Genomic DNA, 23213 nt, shown 5'->3' with positions numbered 1-23213 from the left:
TACTTTAACTTGAAAAATGATACTAGCATTACCTTTTTAGGATCATTTTCCATAAGGTAGGGGTGTGTGTGTGTGTGTGTGTGTGTGTGTGTGTGTGTGTGTATTTTAAAATCGTATTCTATTTATGTGGTGACAGGTAAAGAATAGCTTAACTGTTGATGAAATACAGATGCTAAGTGGCTAGGTAGATGTGCTCATAGCCTCATGACCTTCCCACTTTGCAACTGTGTAATTTTCTATCGGTTTTACCCTCTTAGGCTGCATTTTAGCTACTGTTCATATTCCATGAACCACTCTCAGCCCAGGAAGTCATCTGGGAGTGTGTGTATGTGGGGTGTGGGGATGCTGAGGGCTGGGTAGGGGAAAGATTACAATGGATAAAAGCTGCCCTTTGATAATCTGCATTCTGGTAAATGATATTTAAAATGTATTGGTGTTTTTGGCTGTATTTTTACCCTGTGCCTTATATTAGGAAAAGTTTTGAGTAGATTGTATCATGTAAATGTCATTATATATTTCTGGGGAAAATTAAATTCACTGGGCTTTTATGGTATGTTGTTAAGGATGGCACAGATGTCCTTTTAAGTTCTCTTTGACCATGAAGCTGATGAAGGATTTTTGCTCCTTAGCTCAACTAGGTCCAAGTTCTTGTCTCACGAGCAGGACGAATTAGGCACGTGAGTGGAGTAGAATTTATTAATCGAAAGGAAAGCTCTTAGCAAAAAGAGAACGTGGTGGGTGGTTCTACTACCCGAAGACAGGAAAGTTCCCCAATATGGCTGAGCCTGGGGCTCTTTATTGATTCAGAATGGGGAGTGTGTGCTGATTGGTTTGTGAGTATGCAAAAAAGGTCAAAGCAAAGACACTACTCAAAGGTGGGCAGGACAGTGTAGAAAACCAATTAGGAAAGGGTAGGTACAGGTTAAATAGGTGAAGGATAGGGATCAGTCATGCCAAACGGGAAGGCAGGTTCTCAATCCAATCCGAGGATTTACCCAGGACAGTTTTCGGATTAAAGTTCGGGTTTCACTGAGGACCCACCCCTGTCTGCCTAGACATTTGTTTGCCTCCTGCCTCTATCAAAACTAGTTATAGACATCCTTTTTAGTTTTTGGTTCATAACAGCTCCCAAAGCGTGACTAGTAATAATAGTTGTCAGAGATAGAATAGGAAAAAGGCATAACTGAATAGTAAAAGCAACTGAATAGTTGCTTTTCATGGAATTCTTTGACATTATAATCTGTTAGGCTTTTAAAAGCTCTTTAATGAACTCATTTCTCAGCATTTTCCCTGTCATAATCTGGAGTTACAATAATACTTTATATGTAAAGTAGGCTGGACGAGCACAGAATAGGGCTTCCCACCCACATTTGTCTGTTATAAATGGGTCACAGGTATGCCGCTGCTACTATAGGAACTTTTTTTTGAGACAGAGTCTCGCTCTGTTACGCAGGTTGGAGTGCAGTGGCATGATCTCGGCTCACTGCAGCCTCTGCCTCCTATGTTCAAGCGATTTTCCTGCCTCAGCCTCCTGAGTAGCTGGGATTACAGGTGCATACCATCTAAATAATAAAAATTAGCGCCCAGCTAGTTTTTACGATTTTGTATTTTTTGTAGAGATAGGATTTTACTGTGTTGGCCAGGCTGGTCTCAATCTCCTGGCTTCAAGTGATCCGCCCACCTTGGTCTCTCGAAGTGCTGGGATTACAGGCTGGGATTACCAAGTCCAGTTCCTACTATAGGAACCATTGAATTCCTATTTATGGTTCCTTCAGAAAAGCTGCTAAATTCTGAATTGAGCAGTGGTTATTCAAATAGTGGAATTTATAATTCCAGTAGTGTGAGTTGGTATTTGCTGTGGACAACAGCTCTGTCATGTGACAGGACCCCCCTTTGGCAGCAAAGCTATCAGTTTTTGTCACGAGCCCCACACTACTTGTTTTAGTCAGAGTTCTCTTAGAGGGACAAAACTAATAGGATGTATCTCCAAAAGGGAATTTATTATTGATTTACATGATCACAAGGTCCCACAATAGACTGTCTGCAAGCTAAGAAGCAAGGAGAGCTAATCCGAGTCCCCAAACTGAAGAACTTGGAGTCTGATGTTCGAGGGCAGGAAGCAACCAGCTTGGGAGAAAGATATAGGCTGGGAGGCTAGGCCCATCTCACCTCTTCATGTGTTTCTGCCTGCTCTGTATTCCCTGGTGGCTGATTAGATGGTGCCTACCCAGGTAAGGGTGGGTCTGCTTTCCCCAGCCCACTGACTCAAATGTTAATCTCCTTTGGTAACACCCTCGCAGACATGCCCAGGATCAATATTGCATCCTTCAATCCCATCAAGTTGACAGTATTAACATTACAAGCCCACCCCTTGTCAACTTGAACCCATACACATCTCCTGAGATCATGTGTAATTTTCAAATAAAGATAATAATGTCATAGTTACACGTAATATAATAAAACTATCCTTCATACAACCAGAAACACACCAATCCCCAACCCAAATACTATTACATAAAGTTAACAATACTTAAATGCTGTTATGAAATCAATAAATCTTATGTCACATGATAAAGGAAAAGGAAATATAAAGTGAAGATATTAGTACAAGTGTATACATACACAAACATGTTTTTAACAAACGAAGGAGGAAATACTCATGGCAGTTACAGTCCTCAGTTCTGCAGCTGGTCACGTGGTCATAGCTGGTATTGATGACTACCTTCTACCCATTCTGTATTAACTTTGCCTTCCCCAGATACCTCAGCAGGTGATGGTTTTTTTTCCTGGTGGAGTGACCCAAACCTTCATTCCTGAACGGTCCAGGTCATTTGTAGTCCTGCCTGGATTTGGCTGTTGTAGTTTCGCATTGACCTTAATCACAGGGCATGGTAATACTAAGAGATGCCCTAATGGATCTCCTGTATTCCATGCATACTCTTCCTTACCTCTGTTGTGGAATTGTAGACTGATTTCATCTTGATAGTCTGGGTCAGTCACCTTAACCAACATTGTAACTCCCTTCTGAGCCTGTTGACTTAAAGGGAGGAGGAGCCCAAAGTGTCCAGGTGACAATCTTAACTTCCAGTGTGATGGAATCATTGTTGTGTCTCCTGGTGGCAGCACTCCTCCCTCTGGAATTAAGACCTCTAGGCCACCACAACATAATGTTGCAGGAGAGGAAGCAAAAATTTTGCTAGTGGATCACTAGGAGTGATGGTGAGTGGTGCCACTTCCACTTCCACTTCCACCCCTTGATTCCTGGACCCGTGAATCCTGGTTGTGGGAGAAACAGTACCATGTACTGGACACTGATTCAGAGGATACACAGCCTTCTGGAGAACTTTCCCCCAGTCCTGCAAAGTATTGTCACCTAGTTGGTGTTATAATTGTGACTTCAATAGGCCATTCCACCGTTCTGTCAATCCAGCTGCTTTAGGATGATGGAGAACATGGTAAGACCAGTGAATTCCATGAGCATCAGCCTACTGTCGCACTTCTTTAGCTGCCAAGTGAATGCCTTGGTCAGATGCTGTGCTGCGTGGAATGCCATAATGGTGGATAAGGCATTCCATAAGTTGGCCAGGTGCGGTGGCTCATGCCTGTAATCCCAGCACTTTGGGAGGCCAAGGCGAGCAGATCACTTGAGGTCAGGAGTTCAAGGCCAGCCTGGCCAACATGGTGAAACCCCATCTGTACTGAAAATACAAAAATTAGCTGGGTGTGGTTGCGGGTGCCTGTAATCCTAGCTACTTGGGAGGCTGAGGCAGGAGAATCACTTGAACCCGGGAGGCGGATGTTGCAGAGAGCCAAGATTGTGCCACTGTACTCCAGCCTGGGCAATACAGTGAGACCCCGTCTCAAAACAACAACAACAACAACAAAAAGCATTCCACAAATGGTAGTCTTGGCAGAAGCATTGCATACAGGATGGGCAAACCCATATCCAGAGTAAGTGTCTATTTGAGTGAGGGCAATCCTTTGCCCTTTCCATGATGGAAGAGGTCCAGTATAATCAATCTGCCACCGGGTAGCAGCTGATCACCCAAGGAATGGTGACATACTGAGGCCTTGGTGGTGGTCTCTGCTGCTGGCAAATTGGGCACTCAGCAGTGGCCATAGCCAGGTCAGCCTTGGTGAGTGGAAGTCCATGTTGCTGAGCCCATGCATAACCTCCATCCCTGCCACCATGGCCGCTTTGTTGGCCATGGGCGATGGCAGGGGGTTTTGGGGAAAGAGGCTGAGTGGTGTCCACAAAATGGGTCGTCCTATCCATTAGATTATTAAACTCCTCCTCCGCTGAGGTCACCCGTTGGTGAGCACTCACACGGGATACAAATATCTTCAGTCTTTGACCACTCAGAGAGGTCCATCCACATACCTCTTCCCCAAATTTCTTTGTCACGAAGTTTCCAGTCATGCTCCTTCCAAGTCCCTGACCATCCAGCCAAACTATTGGTTACAGCCCATGAATCAGTATATAATCACACATCTGGCCATTTCTCCTCCCATGCAAAGTGCACAGCCGGGTGCACTGCTCTAAGTTCTGCCCACTGGGAAGATTTCCCTTCATCGTTGTCCTGCAGGGATGTCCTAGAAAGGGGCTGTAGTGCTGCAGCTGTCCACTTTTGGGTGGTGCCTGCATATCATGCAGAACCGTCTGTGAAGCAGGCCCTAATCTTCTTTTCCTCTGTCAGCTGATCATAGGGAACTCCCCATGAGGCCATCGATGCAGACTGGGGGAGAGAAGGCATGGTGGCAGGAGTGGAGGCCATGGGCATTTGAGCCACTTCCTCATGTAATTTACTTGTGCCTTCAGGACCTTCTTGAGCCCGATGACGCATATACCACTTCCATTTGATGATGGAATGCTGCTATGCACAACCCACTTCATGGTTAGATGGGTCTGAAAGCACCTAGCTCATGATAGGCAGTTCAGGTCACATGGTGACTTGATGACCCATAGTCAAACATTCAGTTTCCACCAAAGCCCGGTAACAGGCCAAGAACTGACTCTCAAAAGGAGAGTAGTTGGTTGGGCATGGTGGTTCACATCTGTAATCAGCACTTTGGGAGGCTGAGGTGGGCAGATCACGAGGTCAAGAGATTGAGACCATCCTGGCCAACATGGTGAAACCCCATCTTTACTAAAAATACAAAAATTAGCTGAAAGTGGTGGCACACACCTGTATTCCCAGCTACTTGGGAGCCTGAGGCAGGAGAATCGCTTGAACCCAGGAGGTGGAGGTTGCGGTGAGCCGAGATCGCACCACTGCACTCCAGCTTGGCGAGAGTGACACTGCATCTCAAAAAAAAAAAAAAAAAAGAGTGGTTATCTGCAGAATATGGCAAGGCCTTGCTCCAAAATCCTAGAAGTCTCCATTGCGATTCACCTATGGGAGCCTGCCAAAGGCTCCAAACAACATCCCTATCTGCCACTGACACATTAAACACCACTGGATCTGCTGGGTCATATGGCCCAGGTGGCAGAGCAGCTTGCACAGCAGTCTGGACCTGTTGCAGAGCCTTCTCCTGTTCTGGACCCCACTCAAAACTGGCAGCCTTTCAGGTCACTCAGTAAATGGGCTGGAGTAATACACCCAAATAAGGAACGTGTTGCCTCCAAAATCCACATATGCCCACTAGGCATTGTGCCTCTTTCTTGGTTGTAGGAGAGGCCAAACACAGCAACTTATCCTTTACCTTAGAGGGAATATCTGGACAGGCCCCACACCACTGGATCCCTAGAAATTTTACTGAGACAGAAGGTCCCTGAATTTTAGTCGGATTTGTTTCCCATCCTCTGGCATGCAAATGTCACAATAAGTCCAGTGTGTTTGCTACTTCTTGATCACTGAATCCACTCTGCATAATGTCATCAATGTAATGGACCAGTGTGATATCTTGCGGAAGCGAAAAGTGATCAAGATCTCTCCAACTAAGATTATGACAAAAAGCTGGAGAGTTGATATACCCCTGAGGTAGGACAGTAAAGGTATATTGCTGGCCTTGCCAGCTGACGGCAGATTGCTTCTGGTGGTCCTTATGGACAGGAGTGGAGAAAGGCATTTGCAGAGTCAATGGCTGCATACCAGGTACCAGGATATGTGTTAATTTGCTGAAGCAATGAAACCACATCTGGTACAGCAGCTGCAATTGGAGTCACCACTTGGTTAAGCTTATGATAATCCACTATCCAAGATCCATCTGTCTTCTGCACAGGCCAAATGGGAGAGTTAACGGGGATGTGGTGGGAATCACCACTTCTGTATCTTTCAAGTCCTTGATGGTGGCACTGATCTCTGCAGTCCCTCCAGGGATGCGATATTGTTTTTGATTTACTATTTTTTTAGGTAGAGGCAGCTGTAAGGGCTTCCTTTCCCACCATGATAGCCCTCACCCTAGCTGTCAGGGAACCCATGTGGGAGTTCTGCCAGCTTCTAAGTATGTCTGTGCCAATTCTGCATTCTGGCACTGGGGTAATGACCACAGGATGAGTCCAGGGACCCACTGGACCCGCTGTAAGTCAGACCTAAGCTAAAACTCCATTAATTACTTGACCTCCATGAGCCCCTAGTTTAACTGGAGGACCACGATGATGTTTTAAGTCCCCTGGAATCAACGTCAGCTCAGAGCCAGTGTCCAGTAGTCCCCAAAGTGAAAGGTTGGATGGAGGTCTCCTTGGGGAAGGATGGGAGAAAGATTCACTGCATAAATTGTCAGTAATGTAGTGGGGTCCTTCCTCAAGGGAACCTGGCCTCGCCTTCATTCAAGAGGTTCTGGGTCTGTAAACTGGCTAAAGTCTGGAAATTGATTGATTTCCATTTGATTGAGGGGCCATGATTCACTTTTTATAATTCAAATTAGTCTTTCATCTATTCGACCTAGAATTTTTCTGTTTGTATAAATTAAGTAGGAATGCAGTAGGCTTCCTGTCTGTTTCATTTCTAGGAACACCGTGATTAATTAGCCAATGCCAGAGCTCTACATGAGTCAGACTATTCTGATTGTCACTTTGCCTCTGTTGTCCATTACGGTAGCTACGCTTACCTTGCCTTTGATGGTTGAGTGCTGTCAGTTGGCCCCTGCCACTTTGGGATCCAGTTATTCCCGTCGTATTTCAATTTTGTAGTTGAGTGACTACAAAGCATTGGTAGTCACAAGGCATTGGTCAAGGGTATATCTTCTGGACCCTCCCGGCTGCGATGAGTAGGTCTAAAGTGAGTATTGGATACTCCACCATCTCAATCTCCCTAAGCCTTTGGATCCCTTCCTCTACATTAAACCAAGAGATATCAGGCATTTCCAGCTCCCTCACAGTGGGCCATCTTTTAATGCATATTTCAGCTAACCAAGCAAATAAACTATTAGAACCTTATTTTAACTTCCTGAGCTGCAACATTAAATGCAGAGTCCCTACTTAGTGCACCCAAATCAATAAATTCATCCTGATCCAACTCTATGTGCCTTCCACCATTATCCCATACCCTTAATATCCATTCCCATGCCTGTTCTCCAGATTGCTGTTTATATAAATTAGAGAACAGTTCTTTTTTGTTTTGTTTTGTTTTAGGGAGTCTTGTTCTGTCGCCCAGGCTGGAGTGCAGTGGCACAATCTCGCCTCACTGCAACCTCCGCCTCGCGGATTCATGTGATTCTCCTGCCTCAGCCTCCCAAAGTAGCTGGGATTACAGGTGCACAACACCACACCTGGCTAATTTTTTGTATTTTTAGTAGAGACGGGGTTTCACTATGTTGGCCAGACTGGTCTCAAACTCCTGACCTCATGATCCGCCCACCTCGTTCTCCCAAAGTGCTGGGATTACAGGCGTGAGCCACCGTGCCCAGCCGAGAACAGTTCTTTTTGAGTGTAGCGCACCTCCTCCTGGGTCACACTCTCAACCTCACCTCTAGGGACCTGCAGGACTTGAGTTATTGGTCTAGAAGCAAATGGGTATTGCAGGTACCTTGTGAGGAAAATCATCATTATCTTGCCTGGCAACATATACAATCAAGTTGACACTCATTATTAACCATCATACTAATAAAAGTGTAATTCTTGCTGACCAAACTGGGCTGTGGGCTAAGATGGGAGTGGAAATAGCTCTAGACAAAAGGGCCATAGACTCTTCCTGGTCTTAACCAAAGTTCAAGCAGATTTCAAGAATGCAAAGCTTCTCAACTTGTGTTCTACAGTTTATTAATGTCCAGTGCTTTGGAATGGCTGTTGGTAACAGTTTTGTCCAATTTAATACCTTTTTTTTTTTTTTGGAGACAGAGTCTCACTTTGTCACCCAGGTTGGAGTGCAGTGGCGTGATCTTGGCTCACTGCAACCTCCGCCTCCTGGGTTCAAGCAATTCTCCTGCCTCAGCCTCCCGAGCAGCTGGGATTACAGGCATGCACCATCCTTGGCTAACTTTTTTTTTTTTTTTTTTTTTTTTTTTTTTGAGATGGAGTCTCACTCTGTCGCCCAGGCTGGAGTGCAGTGGCCGGATCTCAGCTCACTGCAAGCTCCGCCTCCTGGGTTCGCGCCATTCTCCTGCCTCAGCCTCCCAAGTAGCTGGGACTACAGGCGCCCGCCACCTCGCCTGGCTAGTTTTTTGTATTTTTTTAGTAGAGACAGGGTTTCACCGTGTTAGCCAGGATGGTCTCGATCTCCTGACCTCGTGATCTGCCCGTCTCGGCCTCCCAAAGTGCTGGGATTACAGGTGTGAGCCATTGCGCCTGGCCCATATTTACTTTTTTATGGAGAGGATTCAACAACTTCTTTATGACATCTATTACTAAACTCTCTCAGTGCACGTCTTTCTTTGACATAATTTGCTCTTGTTGCTATTTTTCTTCTAACAGACTGATTAAATTGGATTTAACTTTATTATAGTTATTAGATGTTTCTAAATGGAATTAAATTTGTTTAATTTTTTTTATTTATTTGTATATTTATTTTTGGCCTTAATGTTAACAGCCAGAGTGTGATTTATTTTTTACTTATTTACTTAAAAGTTTTTAAATTTAATTTTTATTTTTTGAGACAACTTTTCTGTCACCCAGGCTGGAGTGCAGTGGTGCAATCTCGGCTCACTTCAACCTCCACCTCCCAGGTTCCAGTGATTCTCATGCCTCAGCCTCCTGAGTAACTGGGACCACAAGTGTGTGACACCACGCCCAGCTAATTTTTGTATTTTTAGTAGAAATGGGGTTTCACCGTGTTGGCCAGGCTGGTCTTGAACTCCTGGTCTCAAGTGATCCAGCTGCCTCAGGCTCTCAAATTGTTGGGGTTACAGGCATGAGCCTCTGTACCCTATTTATTTTTTATTTTTATTTTTAAAATTTTTTCGAGACAGTGTCTCACTCTGTCACCCAGTCTGGAGTACAGTGGTACCATCACAGTCATGGCTCACTGCAGTCTCAACCTCCCAGGTTCAAGCTACCTCAGCTTCCTGAGTAGCTAGGACTATAGGCATCTGCCCCCATGTCCAGCTTATTTGTTTTAGTTTTTGTAGAGGCAGGGTCTCAGTATGTTGCCTAGCTGGTCTTGAATTCCTAGTCTCAAGTGATCCTCTCACCTCAGCCTCTGAAAGTGCTGGGATTACAGGTGTAAACCATCACGCCAGGCTCAGAGTGTGATTTTTTTTTTTTTTTTTTTTTTTTTTGAGACAGAGTCTAGTTCTGTCGCCTAGGCTAGAGTGCAGTGAGGCAATCGTGGCTGCACACCCGTTGGAGTGTGGTGACTATTCACAGACGTGATCATTGCACACTGTAGCTTAGAACTTCTAGTCTCAGTCTTCCTGCCCCAGCCTCCTGAAAGGCTAGAACTACAGGTGCATGCCACCACACCTGGGTCACAAGTATCTTTTGACATTTTTTGAGACCTAAATGAACTTAATCAAATTCCAAGTATTACAATGACAGAGTCGTATGAACCTGGGAGGTGGAGGTTGTGGTGAGCTGAGATGGTGCCATTGCACTCCAGCCTGGGCAACAAGAGTGAAACTCCGTTTCAAAAAAGTAAAAAATAAAAAGATATGATTTAGGAAATCGTTAATATAGTCACAGGAAATTTAAATAACACATTTGCTTTTTAGAAAAGTAATCAGGCCGGGTGCAGTGGCTCACACCTATAATCTTGGCACTTTGGGAGGCTGAGGTGGGTGGATCACTTTGAGGTTAGGAGTTCGAGACCAGCCTAACCAACATGGTGGCACCTTGTTTCTACTGAAAATGCAAAAATTAGCTGGGTGTGGTGGTGCGTACCTGTAATCCCAGCTACTCGAGAGACTGAGGCAGGAGGATCACTTGAACCTGGGAGGTAGAGGTTGCAGTGAGGTGAGACTCCACGTCAAAAAGAAAAGAAATCAGAGAAACAGCTCTTTCTACTACCTTTTTGTATGATGGTACTATCTAGAATTTGAAAAGATAGTCATTTAAAATTATTGATGAGGAATTAAGGTTGCTATCTCAAATAGGAAAACTCGTAAAGTTAGGCACATGGAAGAAGGCTTAAATTTATTTGAAATTTTTAAAGATTTTATTTGGAAGTCTATGTAAATATGATTGATTATTTAGTGTCTTTCCAAATCTTGGTATTGTATTTTTTTCTTAGATAATATAAAGAATATGTAATGAATGTTTTCACTAAGCCCCATATAGGTAGAGACAAACTATCTCCAGCATTCCGAGTACTGAACACATATTATTTTTTTTTTTCTAAGCACTTGCCTAGAAGATGTAGGTCTTGCCCCTGGCCTTAATTATCCTGTCGGTACTTACTAACTGGGTGTCAGATCTTGATTCTTAAGCCTCTGTGCCACCACTCTAATATATAGCAACACCCTTTGCTTGTTGGATTTGGGAATTGGGGGTAAGATGAATTCTGATTTTTCAGGGTCTGAAAGTATTTGCTTTATACATGTTTTGTAATCATGGTAGCCTCATACCATGTAAGTGGGAGGACGGGAGTGTGTGGGAACAAAGATGAAGATAGAATAGGAAGGAAGAAAGATAGGACCATATTCCTTGCTTTAATTCTGTTTCTTTTTTCTAAGTACATTTGTTGGAGAGAGGGGTAGATGGTGGAGAAGAGCTTAAAAGGAAAGCCTGACAATTAAGTGACTTGAATCATAGTATATGTTGACTTTTTAAAGTGTGGGTTGGAGAAAGACTATGTATTAGTTGAGATTCTTCCATTGTAAACAACAGAAATAGATTTACTAAATTAGGCAAAAGAAAGATGAAGGCTGCTCACTTAGACTTGTAGTAGTCAACCAGGGCAACCAAATAGCTGTCACTCATGGACGTTTCTTCCAGTGTGTGGTCAATAAATGGTCCTTTCCAACTGTCTTCTTCTTGACTTCTGATTGACCCAACTCTAGTCATGTCCCAAACCCTATAGGGGTAGGGATTGGTTTCTATTAGGGGAGATAGAAGAATAGATTTCTGGATAAACACAAGTAGTAGCCTTTACATTATGCAACTGAGGATCTGTTTGACTTGTATTTACCTTGTCAACACCATAGCTTGTATGTCAACTTATCCTATGGAGTCTCTTGGAGTTTCTGTTAGACTCTTTGAAAGCAGGCGTAGTACTTTGCACACTTTATTTCCTGTTACACCCTGCATTTGAATGGTGCTCAATTTATTGCAGGTCTTTGGCTCTTTTTTTTTTTTTTTTTTTTTTTTTTTTTAATTTTTTTTAATTTTTTTTGGTGGGGGTGTCAGAGTCTCACTCTATCGCCCATGCTGGAGTTCAGTGGCGCAACCTCGGCTCACTGCAACCTCCGCCTCCCGGGTTCAAGCGATTTTCCTACCTCAGCCTCACAAGTAGCTGGGATTACAGGTGTCCACCACCATGCCTTGCTAATTTTTGTATTTTTAGTAGAGATGGGGTTTCACCATGTTGGCCAGGCTGATCTTGAATTCCTGGTCTCAAGTGATCCGCCTGCCTTGGGCTCCCAAAGTTCTGGGATTACAAGTGTGAGCCACTGCATCTGGCCCCTTTGGCTCTTTTTACTACATTATTTCTGTATTTTCTAGGCTATTCATCTATGGTTTACTTATAGTAGATTTACTTTTTTTTTTTTTTTAACTTTATTTTAGGTTCAAGGGTACATGTGAAGGTTTGTTGCATAGGTAAACACATGTCACAAGGGTTTGTTGTACAGATTATTTCAATTAAGTCCAGTACCCAGTAGTTATCTTTTCTGCTCCTTTCCCTCCTCCCACCCTCCACCCTCCACCCTCCAGTAGACCCCAGAGTCTGCAGTTTCCTCCCTTGTATTCATAAGTTCTCATCGTTTAGTTCCCACTTATAAGTAAGAACACGTGGTATTTGGTTTTCTGTTCCTGCGTTAGTTTGCTGCAAATAATATCCTCCAGCTTGCCATCCATGTTCCCACAAAGAACATGATCTCGTTCTTTTTTATGGCTGCCAGTAGAATTACTTTTTAACTGCAGATTATGTAATTAAGAAGCTGGTAGTCTGTAAAAATGGTAATATACATGACTACAGAGAGGGACCATTTCCCTTAGCTAATTGAGGGAAATGTGCCTTTTTTTTTTTTATGCTGGCAGAGCTAAGTAGTTTGGTTGACAGGGCTATCCACAAGTGATTCATGAAGAAGCAGGTGCTTACTCCAAGATAAGGCCCATACTCACAGTCTTTGGTCAAGAAAGTTGATTTCATTTGTCCGATAGTAATGTAACTATGTAAAGACCTGATTTGAGTCTTACTGGCTATAGCTTTGGATATGTTGATTGTGGGTTTTTTTGCACCTCACTTTTCTTACAAATAGAAAGGACACAATCGCAATTGCTTTGTCCTGCCACCGCCACCTCCTCCCACCCCCCAGAAATGTGAGAAAAGAATAACTAGCAGTGAGTTACCTTGGGTAAGACTGTCCATTTCTTAGCTTTAATTTTCTCATCTTTCAAATGAGGGAGCCTCTTCTGGCTGTAAAATCTTAGATTTTGATTCTTTTGTTTGTTTCAAACAATTGACAAGAGTTTCTAGAATGTTTTTCCTTTTGCAGTGCTCATCACATGAAACATCTTTTTCCTTTTCACCAGGCAGTTGCAGCAGTGCAGAATGGCCGACCTCAGTCTTGCAGATGCATTAACAGAGCCGTCTCCAGACATTGAGGAAGAGATAAAGCGAGACTTCATTGCCACACTAGAGGCAGAGGCCTTTGATGATGTTGTGGGAGAAACTGTTGGAAAAACAGACTATATTCCTCTCCTGGATGTTGATGAGAAAACCGGAAACTCAGAGTCAAAGAAGAAACCATGCTCAGAAACTAGCCAGGCTGAAGGTAAGTATTTAAACCAGACTGCTTACATATGTTCAGAAAGCAGGTTAGGGATTATGCCTTTGGTCGTAATCTTGGAAACTAAGAATTGAGCTGAGTTTTTTTAGTATAGGCTAGTAACTTTGTATGTCTTTATTAGAAACCGAGAAGGTAGACTTACCACCCTTTGAGTGTTCGTGAGTCTGTAGATAACTTTTAACCCTAATATTTCTTCATTTAGACTGGAATCAGATGCCATTTGTTGTCTTTGGGGTCATCACAGGTTAGGATTAAAGCATAATTAAAGCCTTTAAGAGAAATTTGCCTTTTTCCTGGATCAGATGTGCTAATAATTGGTTGAGTATTTTAGTATCTGTGTTCATGAGGGAATTGGTCTGTATTTTTCTCATAATGTCTTCTGTCCAGTTTTAGAATTGAGGTCACGCCGACATCATAAAATGAATTGGGAAGTGTTCCCTTCTTTCTCTTTTCTAGAATAGTTTGCATAGAATTGATACTTTTTTCTTCTTTTCAGTGTTTGATAGAATTCATCAATAAAGTTATCTGGGCCTGGAATTTTCTGTCAGATTTTTAAACTAGGAATTTAGTTTCTTTCAGAGATTGTAGAACTATTCCGGTTATCTGTTTCTTTTCTTTTTTTTTTTTTTTTTTTTTTGAGACGGACTCTCGCTCTGTGGCCCAGGCTGGAGTGCAGTGGCCGGATCTCAGCTCATTGCAAGCTCCGCCTCCCGGGTTTACGCCATTGTCCTGCCTCAGCCTCCTGAGTAGCTGGGAATACAGGCGCCCGCTACCTCACCCAGCTAGTTTTTTTTGGTATTTTTTTAGTAGAGATGGGGTTTCACCTTGTTAGCCAGGACGGTCTCGATCTCTTGACCTCGTGATCCACCCATCTCGGCCTCCCAAAGTGCTGGGATTACAGGCTTGAGCCACCGTGCCCGGCCCCGGTTATCTGTTTCTTAAGTTAGCTTTGGTAGCTTGTATCTTTCAAGGAATTCCTTGGTCAGTTTCCTGGCATAAATGTTACAAACTAATGGAGATATGCTTTTAATGTAGAATCTGTTATATCCCCTCTTTCAGTTCTTATGTTAGTCATTTGTGATGTTTCTTTTTTTCTTTTTATTTTTTTGATAAGTCTAGATAGAGGTTTATCAATTGTATTGAAAGATCCAGCTTTTGGTTTCATTAATTTTTTTTTCTATTGTCTTTCTGTTTTTAATTTCTTCTCATATCTTTATTTCTTTCCTTTCTTCTGTTTAAATTAAGTTGATTTATTCTTTTTCTGGTTTCTTAAGGTGACAGCTTAAATCAGGTTTTGATCTGAGACATTTCTTTTCTAATGTAATTACTTAATGTTATAAATTACCCTCTAATCACCATTTTAGCTGTGTCCCATGGATTTTGATATGTTGTATTTTATTTTCATTTATTTAAAAATATTTTAAAATATTTCCTTTGTGAATTCCTCTTTGTGTCTGCCTTTAAGATTTTATCTTTATGTTTGTCTTTTAGCAGTTTAAATATGTTGTGTTTAGATGATATTTTGGAATTTTTCTGCTTGGTCTTCTCTGAGCTTCTTGATCTGTGCTTCTGAAGTGGTTAACTCTGGGAAATTTTTGGCCATTATCTTTTAAAATATTTCTTCTGCCCCATTCTTTTTCTTTTCTCCTTCTGGGATTCCAATTATATTTTTGTTAAATTACTGGATGGTGTCCTGTATCTCTTGGATGCATTGTTAGTTTTTTTCTCTCTTTATTTCTGTTTGTGTTTTACTTTGGGTACTTGCTTTTGACCTATCGTCCAATTCCCCAATTCTTTTCCTAGTTGTGTTGAATCTAATGATGAGCTTTCAGTGGCATTATCTACTTCAGCATCTTTTATGTTTTTAATTTCTAGTATTTGTTTGCCTCTTTCTTATGAGCTTCCTTATTTCTGCTAAAATTTCCCATCTGTTCATGTATGTTTTCCACCTTTTCTACTGTAGACTTTAACATGTTAATCATAGTTGTTTTAAATCTCTGTGTGATAATTTGAAAATCTGGGTCATCTCTCAGTCTGATTGCCGTGTGTGTGTGTGTGTGTGTGTGTGTGTGGGTGTGTGTGTATGTGTGTATCTTAGTTTTTGATTGAATGCTAGATCTCACATGTAAAATAGTAGGCTCAGGCCAAAAGGTATTTATGCTTGGAAATGGGCATGTCTCTTAGGTTTATTCAATTTAAATAGGAGCTGAGCTAGTTTTGGGTTTTGTTGTTACTATAATTGCCTTCAGTGTACTACTGTCTTCAATCCCTTTAATTCTGTGCTTAGAGTGGGGACTGAGGCGCCGGAAGGTATTTCTTTAATGTGCTTGCTCCACTCTTCCAGCCTTCCCTGTGTACCCAGGCCTCAGAGGGGTCCTTGTCCATTCTCTTTTCCCTCTTTTATCAGAAGAGTTCTAGCCAGGTGGTGGGCAGAGTTTGTTTTTTTTTTATTGTCCCATTTTGTGCTTAATCCTGTGCTTATATCTCATGGGTTGGGTCTTTCTCAATGGTATTATCCTTCTCACAGTAGTAGAGTCTTCTAATGGTATTGGTGTAGGATCCTGGATGAGGAGTTTTTTTTGCTCCTCTCTTAGGTTTATAAAGTATGTTTCTATTACTCTTTCCCTAGCTACAGCCGGTGTGCTCTGGGACTGACAGAGTTTGGTACTTCTTCCCCAGGAGAGAAAGATCCCAGGGGAGGAATTCATGCTTTTCCCTTAATGGTGGTGGCCTTCTCCAGGTCTGTAGCATGGAGGGAGACTGTATCTGGTCCCTCACCCTGCTTCCAGTCTTTCCTGTGAGCATGCAGCAGACATCTGCAAAGACAATCCTGCAAATGAGTGTGAATTCCCTTTGCGTCTGTGGATTTGAGGGGCCCCATAGTCTCGTGCTAGCCTTCACTTACCTTTAACAAATCACTACAATTTTTGCTTGAATTTTTCTTACTTGCTTGTAGGGTACCCAGTGTCTCTTCTGCACATGCTCTGACACAGGAGAGCTGGTGTTCACCTCCCATATTTCCTGGAGGGGCTTGTCTTTCTTTGGATTTCATACTACTAGGTAGCTTTCCAATGAATTCAAGTTTTTCGTAGTTGATCTCGCTGTTTCTTATTGTTAGGGTGGGAGTGATATCTCTTTTGGCTTTCTACAGCCTAAGTGGAAGAAGAAAACCTGCTTCCTTAATATATGTTTAATTTGTGTGTTGGGGAGGGGGCAGACCACAACTCATTTAAAGAAGTACTGAGAGTTTAAGATCTAATTATATCCATATAAATATTTACTCCAGGCCAGGCGCAGTGGCTCATGCCTGTAATCCCAGCACTTTGGGAGACCAAGGCAGGCGGCTCACCTGAGGTCAGGCGTTTGAGACCAGCCTGGCCAACATGGGGAAACCCCGCCTCTACTAAAAATACAAAAATTAGCCAGGAGTAATGGTGTACACCTGTAATCCCAGGTACTCGGGAGGCTGAGGTACGAGAATCACTTGAACCTGGGAGATGGAGGTGGCAGTGAGTGGAGAGCATGCCACTGCACTCCAGCCTGGGTGACAGATCAAGACTCTGTCTCAAAAAAAAAAAAAAAAAAAAAAAAAGTTACTATAATTGCTTGCAAAAGTGTCTTGATGTTGAAAAAGCTTATGTTGAGAAATAAAGTTCATATTTTTATCCTTTAATTCAATTTTCCAGAAACTCATATATTTTTTGAACAGGCTAACAAATGCATATGTACAAAATCCAATTGGTTCAAAGGGATATACAGTAAACAAATGATCCCAATCCCCACACCCTAGCTAGGCAGTTCTCCTTCCTGGAGTAACCACTTGCCAGTTTCTGGAGTAGTCTTCTGAGTTAGTGAACTGTTGTGTTTGTTTTTTTTTTTTTTGAGATGGAATCTCGCTCTGTTGCCCATGCTGGAGTGCAATGGCACGATCTCTGCTCACTGCATCCTCTGCCTCCCAGGTTCAAGGGATCCTCCTGCCTCAGCCCCCCAGTAGCTGGGATTACAGGCATGCACCACCATGCCTGGCTAATTTTTGTATTTTTAGTAGAGATGGGGTTTTGCCATGTTGGCCTAGCTGGTCTCAAACTCCTGACCTCAGGTGATCCACTCACCTCGGCCTCCCAAAGTGCTGGGATTACAGGCATGAGCCACCATGCCTGGCCTGAACTTTTAAGTTATTTACATGTCAAAAATAGCAGGGAGGATTTAATTTTTTATAAATAAAATAATGTCTTAAAAACTTTCCTCCTCTTGGGCCACGTTAATGTTACATGGATCAAGTCACTCAAGATGAAGCACAAGAAAATCTACTGCTACCACCTCACTGTCCTTATCCACCTAGTCTCAGTCCCAGATGGTAGAAACAATGCACAGTTAAAGGAAATTAGAAAATGAAAAGCAGCTAGCTTCTTTCACCTATGACTGATGAGGGTAAGTTAATATTAGGATGGGAAGAGCATCTCAACCATGACTAGTTGCTACAATATTTACGTCTTATCATTCCTTTCTTCTTACTAAGTTTTCTTTGTTTATGTTAGTCAGTCAGAGAACAAATGTCTCCACCATCCGTTATGGATTAAGAGAGAGATAGACTTTCCCATTTTCCATTAAGGAATCGAGATTTTTTGGAGTAAATATTTATTTGTTTTTCTTTTGTGCTGGGATTATAGGTGTGAGCCACTGTGTCTGGCTTTTTAACATTATTAAATGAAGAAAAATGAAGAAATAAAAATGGATACCCTTTAAAGTTTTTTTTGTTTAAGTTATTTTTCATTGCTACTAAAGATTTTTTTAAAGATAGGAAACAATAAAGTCAGAAGGAACCAAATCAGGACTGTTGTAAGGTGGATGCCTAATGATTTCTCATCAAAACTGTCACAAATTATCTTTGTTGATGAAAGGAATGAACAGGAGCATTGTCCTCGTGGAGAAGGACTCTCTGGTGAAGCTTTCCTGGGTGTTTTTCTGCTAAAGCATTGGCTGAATTTCTCAAAACACCCTCATAATAAGATGTTATCATTCTTTGGCTCTCCAGAAAGTCAACAGGCAAAGTGCTTTGAGCATCCTGAAAAACTCTTGTCTTTGCTCTTGACTGATCCACTTTTGCTTTGACTGGAGCATTTACGCCTCTTGGTAGCCATTGCTTTGATTGTGCTTTGTCTTTAGGATTATACTGGGAAAGCCATATTTCATCTCCTGTTACAGTTCTTCAAAGAAATGCTTCAGGATCTTGATCCCACTTGTTTAAAATTTACATCGAAAGCTCTGCTGTTTGCAGCTGATCTGGATGCAACCGTTTTGGCACCAGTTGAGTGGAAAGTTTGCTCAATTTTAATTTGTCAGCCAAAATTGTATAAACTGAACCAATTGAGATGTCTGTGGTATTGACTATTGGTTCTGCTAATTGTCAGTCCTCTTCAATTAGATCATTCTTTTTTCCTCTCAAATTGATATTGGTGGTCTGCCACGGGGGGCTTCATCTTCAACATCATCTCCTCCTTTATTTTTTTTCTTTTTTTGAGAGAGGTTCTTACTGCGTTGCCCAAATTAGAGTACAGTGACTATTCACAGGTGTAACCATAGCACTACAGCCTTGAACTCCTGGGCTCAAGTGATCCTCCTGTCTCAGCCTTCCAAGTACCTGGGACTATAGGCACAGACCCCTGCATCTGGCTGGTGTCTTAAAACAAGTTATTCATATGTAAACTACTGATTTCTTTGGGGCATTGTCCCCATAAACTTTACAGAAAGCATCAGTGATTTCACCATTCTTTCATCCAAGCTTCACCATAAATTTACCATTTGCTTTTGTTTCAATTTTAGCAGGATTCATGTTGCTTTGTTAGGGGCTCTTTTCAAACTGATGTTTTATCCTTTTGAGTGCTTCAAACTAGATCCTGTTCAGACATGTTATAACAAGTTAGTATGAGCTTTTTTTATTTTATTTTCATTTTTTTTTAAGACAGAGTCTGTCTCTGTCACCGAGGCTGGAGTGCGGTGGCAAGATCTTGGCTCACTGCGAGCTCCACCTCCTGGGTTCAAGCGACTCTCCTGCCTCAGCCTCCTGAGTAGCTGGGCTTACAGGCACATGCCACCATGCCAGCTAATTTTTTTTATTTTTGGTAGAGATGGAGTTTCACCATGTTGGTCAGGCTGGAGTATGAGTTATTTTGATGCAGAAAAACTCCCTTGAAATCCATGAACGGTTTTTCATAGAATGCATTTTCCACGAACTCTTTGAAGATACCGTGTTTAAAGTTTTTATAATTACAGCTGGGCATGGTAGTGTGTGCCTGTAGTCTGAGCTACTCAGTAAGCTGAGGTGTAGGAGGCAATCACTTGAGCCCCAGAGGTCAAGGCTGCAGTGAGCCGTAATAGCACCACTGTGCTGCAGCCTGGGTGACAGAGAGAGACCCTGTCTCTAAAAATAATAATAATAATAATAATAAAGTTTATAATTACAATAGATTGTAAATTACTGCATTTTTTCCATACCAGCTTCCTAAAAGTTGTAGAAGTCTTAACTAAGAATAAAAGGAAGGGGTGATGGCTGTTTGGAGACATCAAAGAAGAAAATTGAAAGGAGCCGCCTTATTTATCCTTGTAGAAATCTTGTGCAATTAGTGAGTTCTTTATGAATGGAGACTTCTCTGCTGTGGGTCTGATTGTTATACATTATCGGACTGATGGTTTTTGCAATAATGACAGGTTTCATATTTGTGTTTTTCCTGGAGAACATTCTAAACAAGCCGTTCTTCTGAATACGTCTTTAGAAGTGATGGAAGGCCCGTAGACTTCATTAACGTTTTATTATACATCTAACTTTAAGTTTGATTTTGTTCTTAGATGAGGTTCAGTAAACTATTGCTGATCACTGACACTTTTTTTTTTTTTAAAGACAAGGTCTTACCGGATGCGGTGGCTCATGCCTGTAATCCCAGCACTTTGGGAGACTGAGGCGGGTGGATCACCTGAGGTCAGGAGTTCGAGACCAGCCTGGCTAACATGGTGAAACCCTGTCTTTACTAAAAACAGAAAAAAATTAGCTGGGCGTGGTGGTGGGTGCCTGTAATCCCAGCTACTCAGAAGGCTGAGACAAGAGTAATCACTTGAATCTGGGAGGCAGAGTTTGCTGTGAGCCGAGATTGCACTGTTGCACTCCAGCCTGGGCAACAAGAGTGAAACTCCGTCTCAAAAAAAAAAAAAAAAAGACAGGATCTTTCCATGTCACCTAGGCTGGAGTGCAGTGGCACAATCATAGCTTACTGCAACATGTAACTAACTCCTGGGCTCAAAGGTTCCTCCTGCCTCAGTCTCCTGAATAGCTTGGATTACAGGTACGCGTGCGTTGGTTATCATTTTATTTTTTGTAGTGACAGAGTCTGACTATGTTCGTCTGGCTGGTCTGGCACTCATGGCCTCAAGCGATCCTCCTGCCTTAGCCTCCCAAAGCACGGGGATTACAGATGTGAGCCACTGCACCCAGCTTAGTGCTCTTGATATGTTCTTAACAACAGGCTTACTTAGGCCATCCAGTGGAAGTTTATCAACCATTTTCTTGCCTCTAGATATAGAAGGGATGATTGAGTAGGTTACACATAATAGAACTCTTTGGACAATGGTGTTTTATTTCCTTTAATTCTTACATGTCCACCCTAATTGTCTTCAACTTATAAAATAAGAGGTAAGAAAGCAGGACTGCTTTTATGGCATTTATCACAAAGCAGAAAAATTGCTTTTTTCTCTAAGTATGATTTCTCCCTTCATACCTGGCAACACAAGAACCCCCCGACCTTTATTCCTTTTCTATGGATATACTGTACTCATTTCCTTTTGCACTTCAACTTATTCTTGCTTCTACAAGTATTTTATCTTAGCATTGCATGTGTAAACCATCTAAATACCAATACTTAGAAATAAAATTGGTGTAAAACTCTTCTTCTAAAATGCCTATCACCTTGAGAAACAATTCTCAAACACTTTTTCAGGATATATGTACTACTTGTTTTGTACCATGGCCGTAATAAGAAAAAAAAGAAAGAAAATTATGTACTACCTGACTTTTTTCCTTGAAAAATGGTGTTTTCCTTAATTGTTCATTATCAGCATTATATGGCGCTATTTTCTAGATGAGGGAGACACAAGATAGAAGCTTTCTCTTAGATGTGAATGACGAAGCAACACATCTGTGACTCTTATTCTTTCAGATGATCATGTAGCACAGTATTGCCCCTCAGACACAAATAGTCAGCATATTTATGGAACAAATCACTTAATTTTTCTGTTCTCTGTGTGATTAAATAGTTCTTCTGAAGGTGAGAAAATGCTTTCTCCTTAACATTCCTTAAGGCCTTTGAAGCTAAAAGCTTATTCCCACAGAATAAGAAATTAACATAGGGCAGTGGCCTGGCTAAGTTTTTTGCATTTTTAGTGAAGACAAGTCCTCACTGTGTTGCCTGGACTGGACTGGTTTTGAACTGCTGGGCTCAAGTGATCCTCCTGCCTTGACTTCCCATAGTGCTGGGTTTACAGGTGGGAGACACCACACCCTGCCACATACCAGCAGTCTGTTTTAACAAGCCTTAATAGGTGACTTGGATGCATATGCATGATTGAGAAACACTAATCCACGGAAAAGGGCCTAAGTGACTACTGTTAGATACTGCAGAATTTCTCCTTAACAGACTGGTCCCTTCTTTTGCAGAAAATTGCAACCAGCTTAGCTGGCCAGTAGAGGGCAGTGTTGGCATGGGTCTGACAGCACCAGAGGGTTCCCTTGAGTTGAGACCTGGCTGTTTTGCCCAAGGCTAACTCACAGCACACATGCCTTCTCAGGTTCTTGCTACTTCTCTGCCAAGCTGATTTGCCTGCTGTGGGAATCTGACTTCTGGGGAGAGGGAATCAACAAAAGAAAGTAAATTTGAATATCTGTGTCTCAGAGGATGTGATTAGTTTCTAAAAAAAAGTATACTATTTTCGATGCTGTGTGTGTTTCACTGAGAAAGTTTCTATTTCATGAAATGGGGGTTCTCTGGGGAAGTCAGTCAGTGAGAAAACATAGTATAAGCATCTTTTGAATTAGGACTTTTCCAGTAATGTGCAGCATTCCAATGATTAGGGTCCAGTATGTCTTATCTGGCAGGGAAATATGCAAGCCTTTTTTCTACTTGACAACCTTATTGTGTTTAGTGTTGTTACGTTGTTTTTTATTCTCTCCTGGGCTTACATTTTTAGATTGTGAGATGTTGTATGTATAGTAGAATCCAACTTCTCTTCTTCCTTTCTAACCTCTTCTTGCTTTCATTTTATTTTATTCTGGTAAAGTTTCTTGATCAACCTACAGTTATTCTATAGTTGGTTGATAGATAACAAATTTGTAGTTGATCAACATATGGTTAATAACAGTGAGAATAACAATAGCTAATAATATGAGAATAACAATAGCTATTTAGCACTGTACAGTTGACATCCTATATTATTGCGTTTAGTCCCACATCCCAGGTGAAGCTTAAGTATTAGAAATGAGAGGGTTGCATTTGATCATTAAACAACTAAAACAATCTTTTTAAAATAGAGATGTGGTCTTGCTCTGTTGCCCAGGTTGGTCTTGAACTCCTGGCCTCAAGCAGCCCTTCCTCCTAGGCCTCCCAAAGTGCTGGGATTACAGACGTGAGCTACCGGATCTTCTCATTTTAAACCCTTGTTCTGGCTGGGCACGGTGGCTCATGACTGTAATCCCAGCACTTTGAGAGGCCGAGGCAGGCAGATCACGAAGTCAGGAGTTTGAGGCCAGCCTGAGCAACATGGTGAAATTTCGTCTCTACTAAAAATACAAAAAATCAGCCAGGCATGGCAGTGCGCACCAGTAATCCCAGCTACTCAGGGCTGAG

General features: G+C 42.0%; 1 protein-coding gene across 5 annotated transcripts in view; it reads left to right on the top strand.

Moving 5' to 3' along the window:
- MAP4 (microtubule associated protein 4) overlaps positions 1–23213 on the top strand; it is a 228598-nt gene that overhangs the window by 71171 nt on the left and 134214 nt on the right. For all 5 annotated transcript variants that reach the window (XM_010374739.2, XM_030936494.1, XM_010374729.2 and 2 more), the window contains exon 2: positions 13067–13308. In XM_010374739.2, coding sequence (XP_010373041.1) covers positions 13086–13308 — 223 coding nt within the window. In that variant the 5' untranslated portion in view covers positions 13067–13085. The remainder of the gene's footprint in view (positions 1–13066; positions 13309–23213) is intronic.

This window comes from Rhinopithecus roxellana, chromosome 1, assembly GCF_007565055.1.
Source record: "Rhinopithecus roxellana isolate Shanxi Qingling chromosome 1, ASM756505v1, whole genome shotgun sequence".
Classification (NCBI taxonomy): domain Eukaryota; kingdom Metazoa; phylum Chordata; class Mammalia; order Primates; family Cercopithecidae; genus Rhinopithecus; species Rhinopithecus roxellana.
This window is presented reverse-complemented; position numbering and strand designations above follow the sequence as displayed.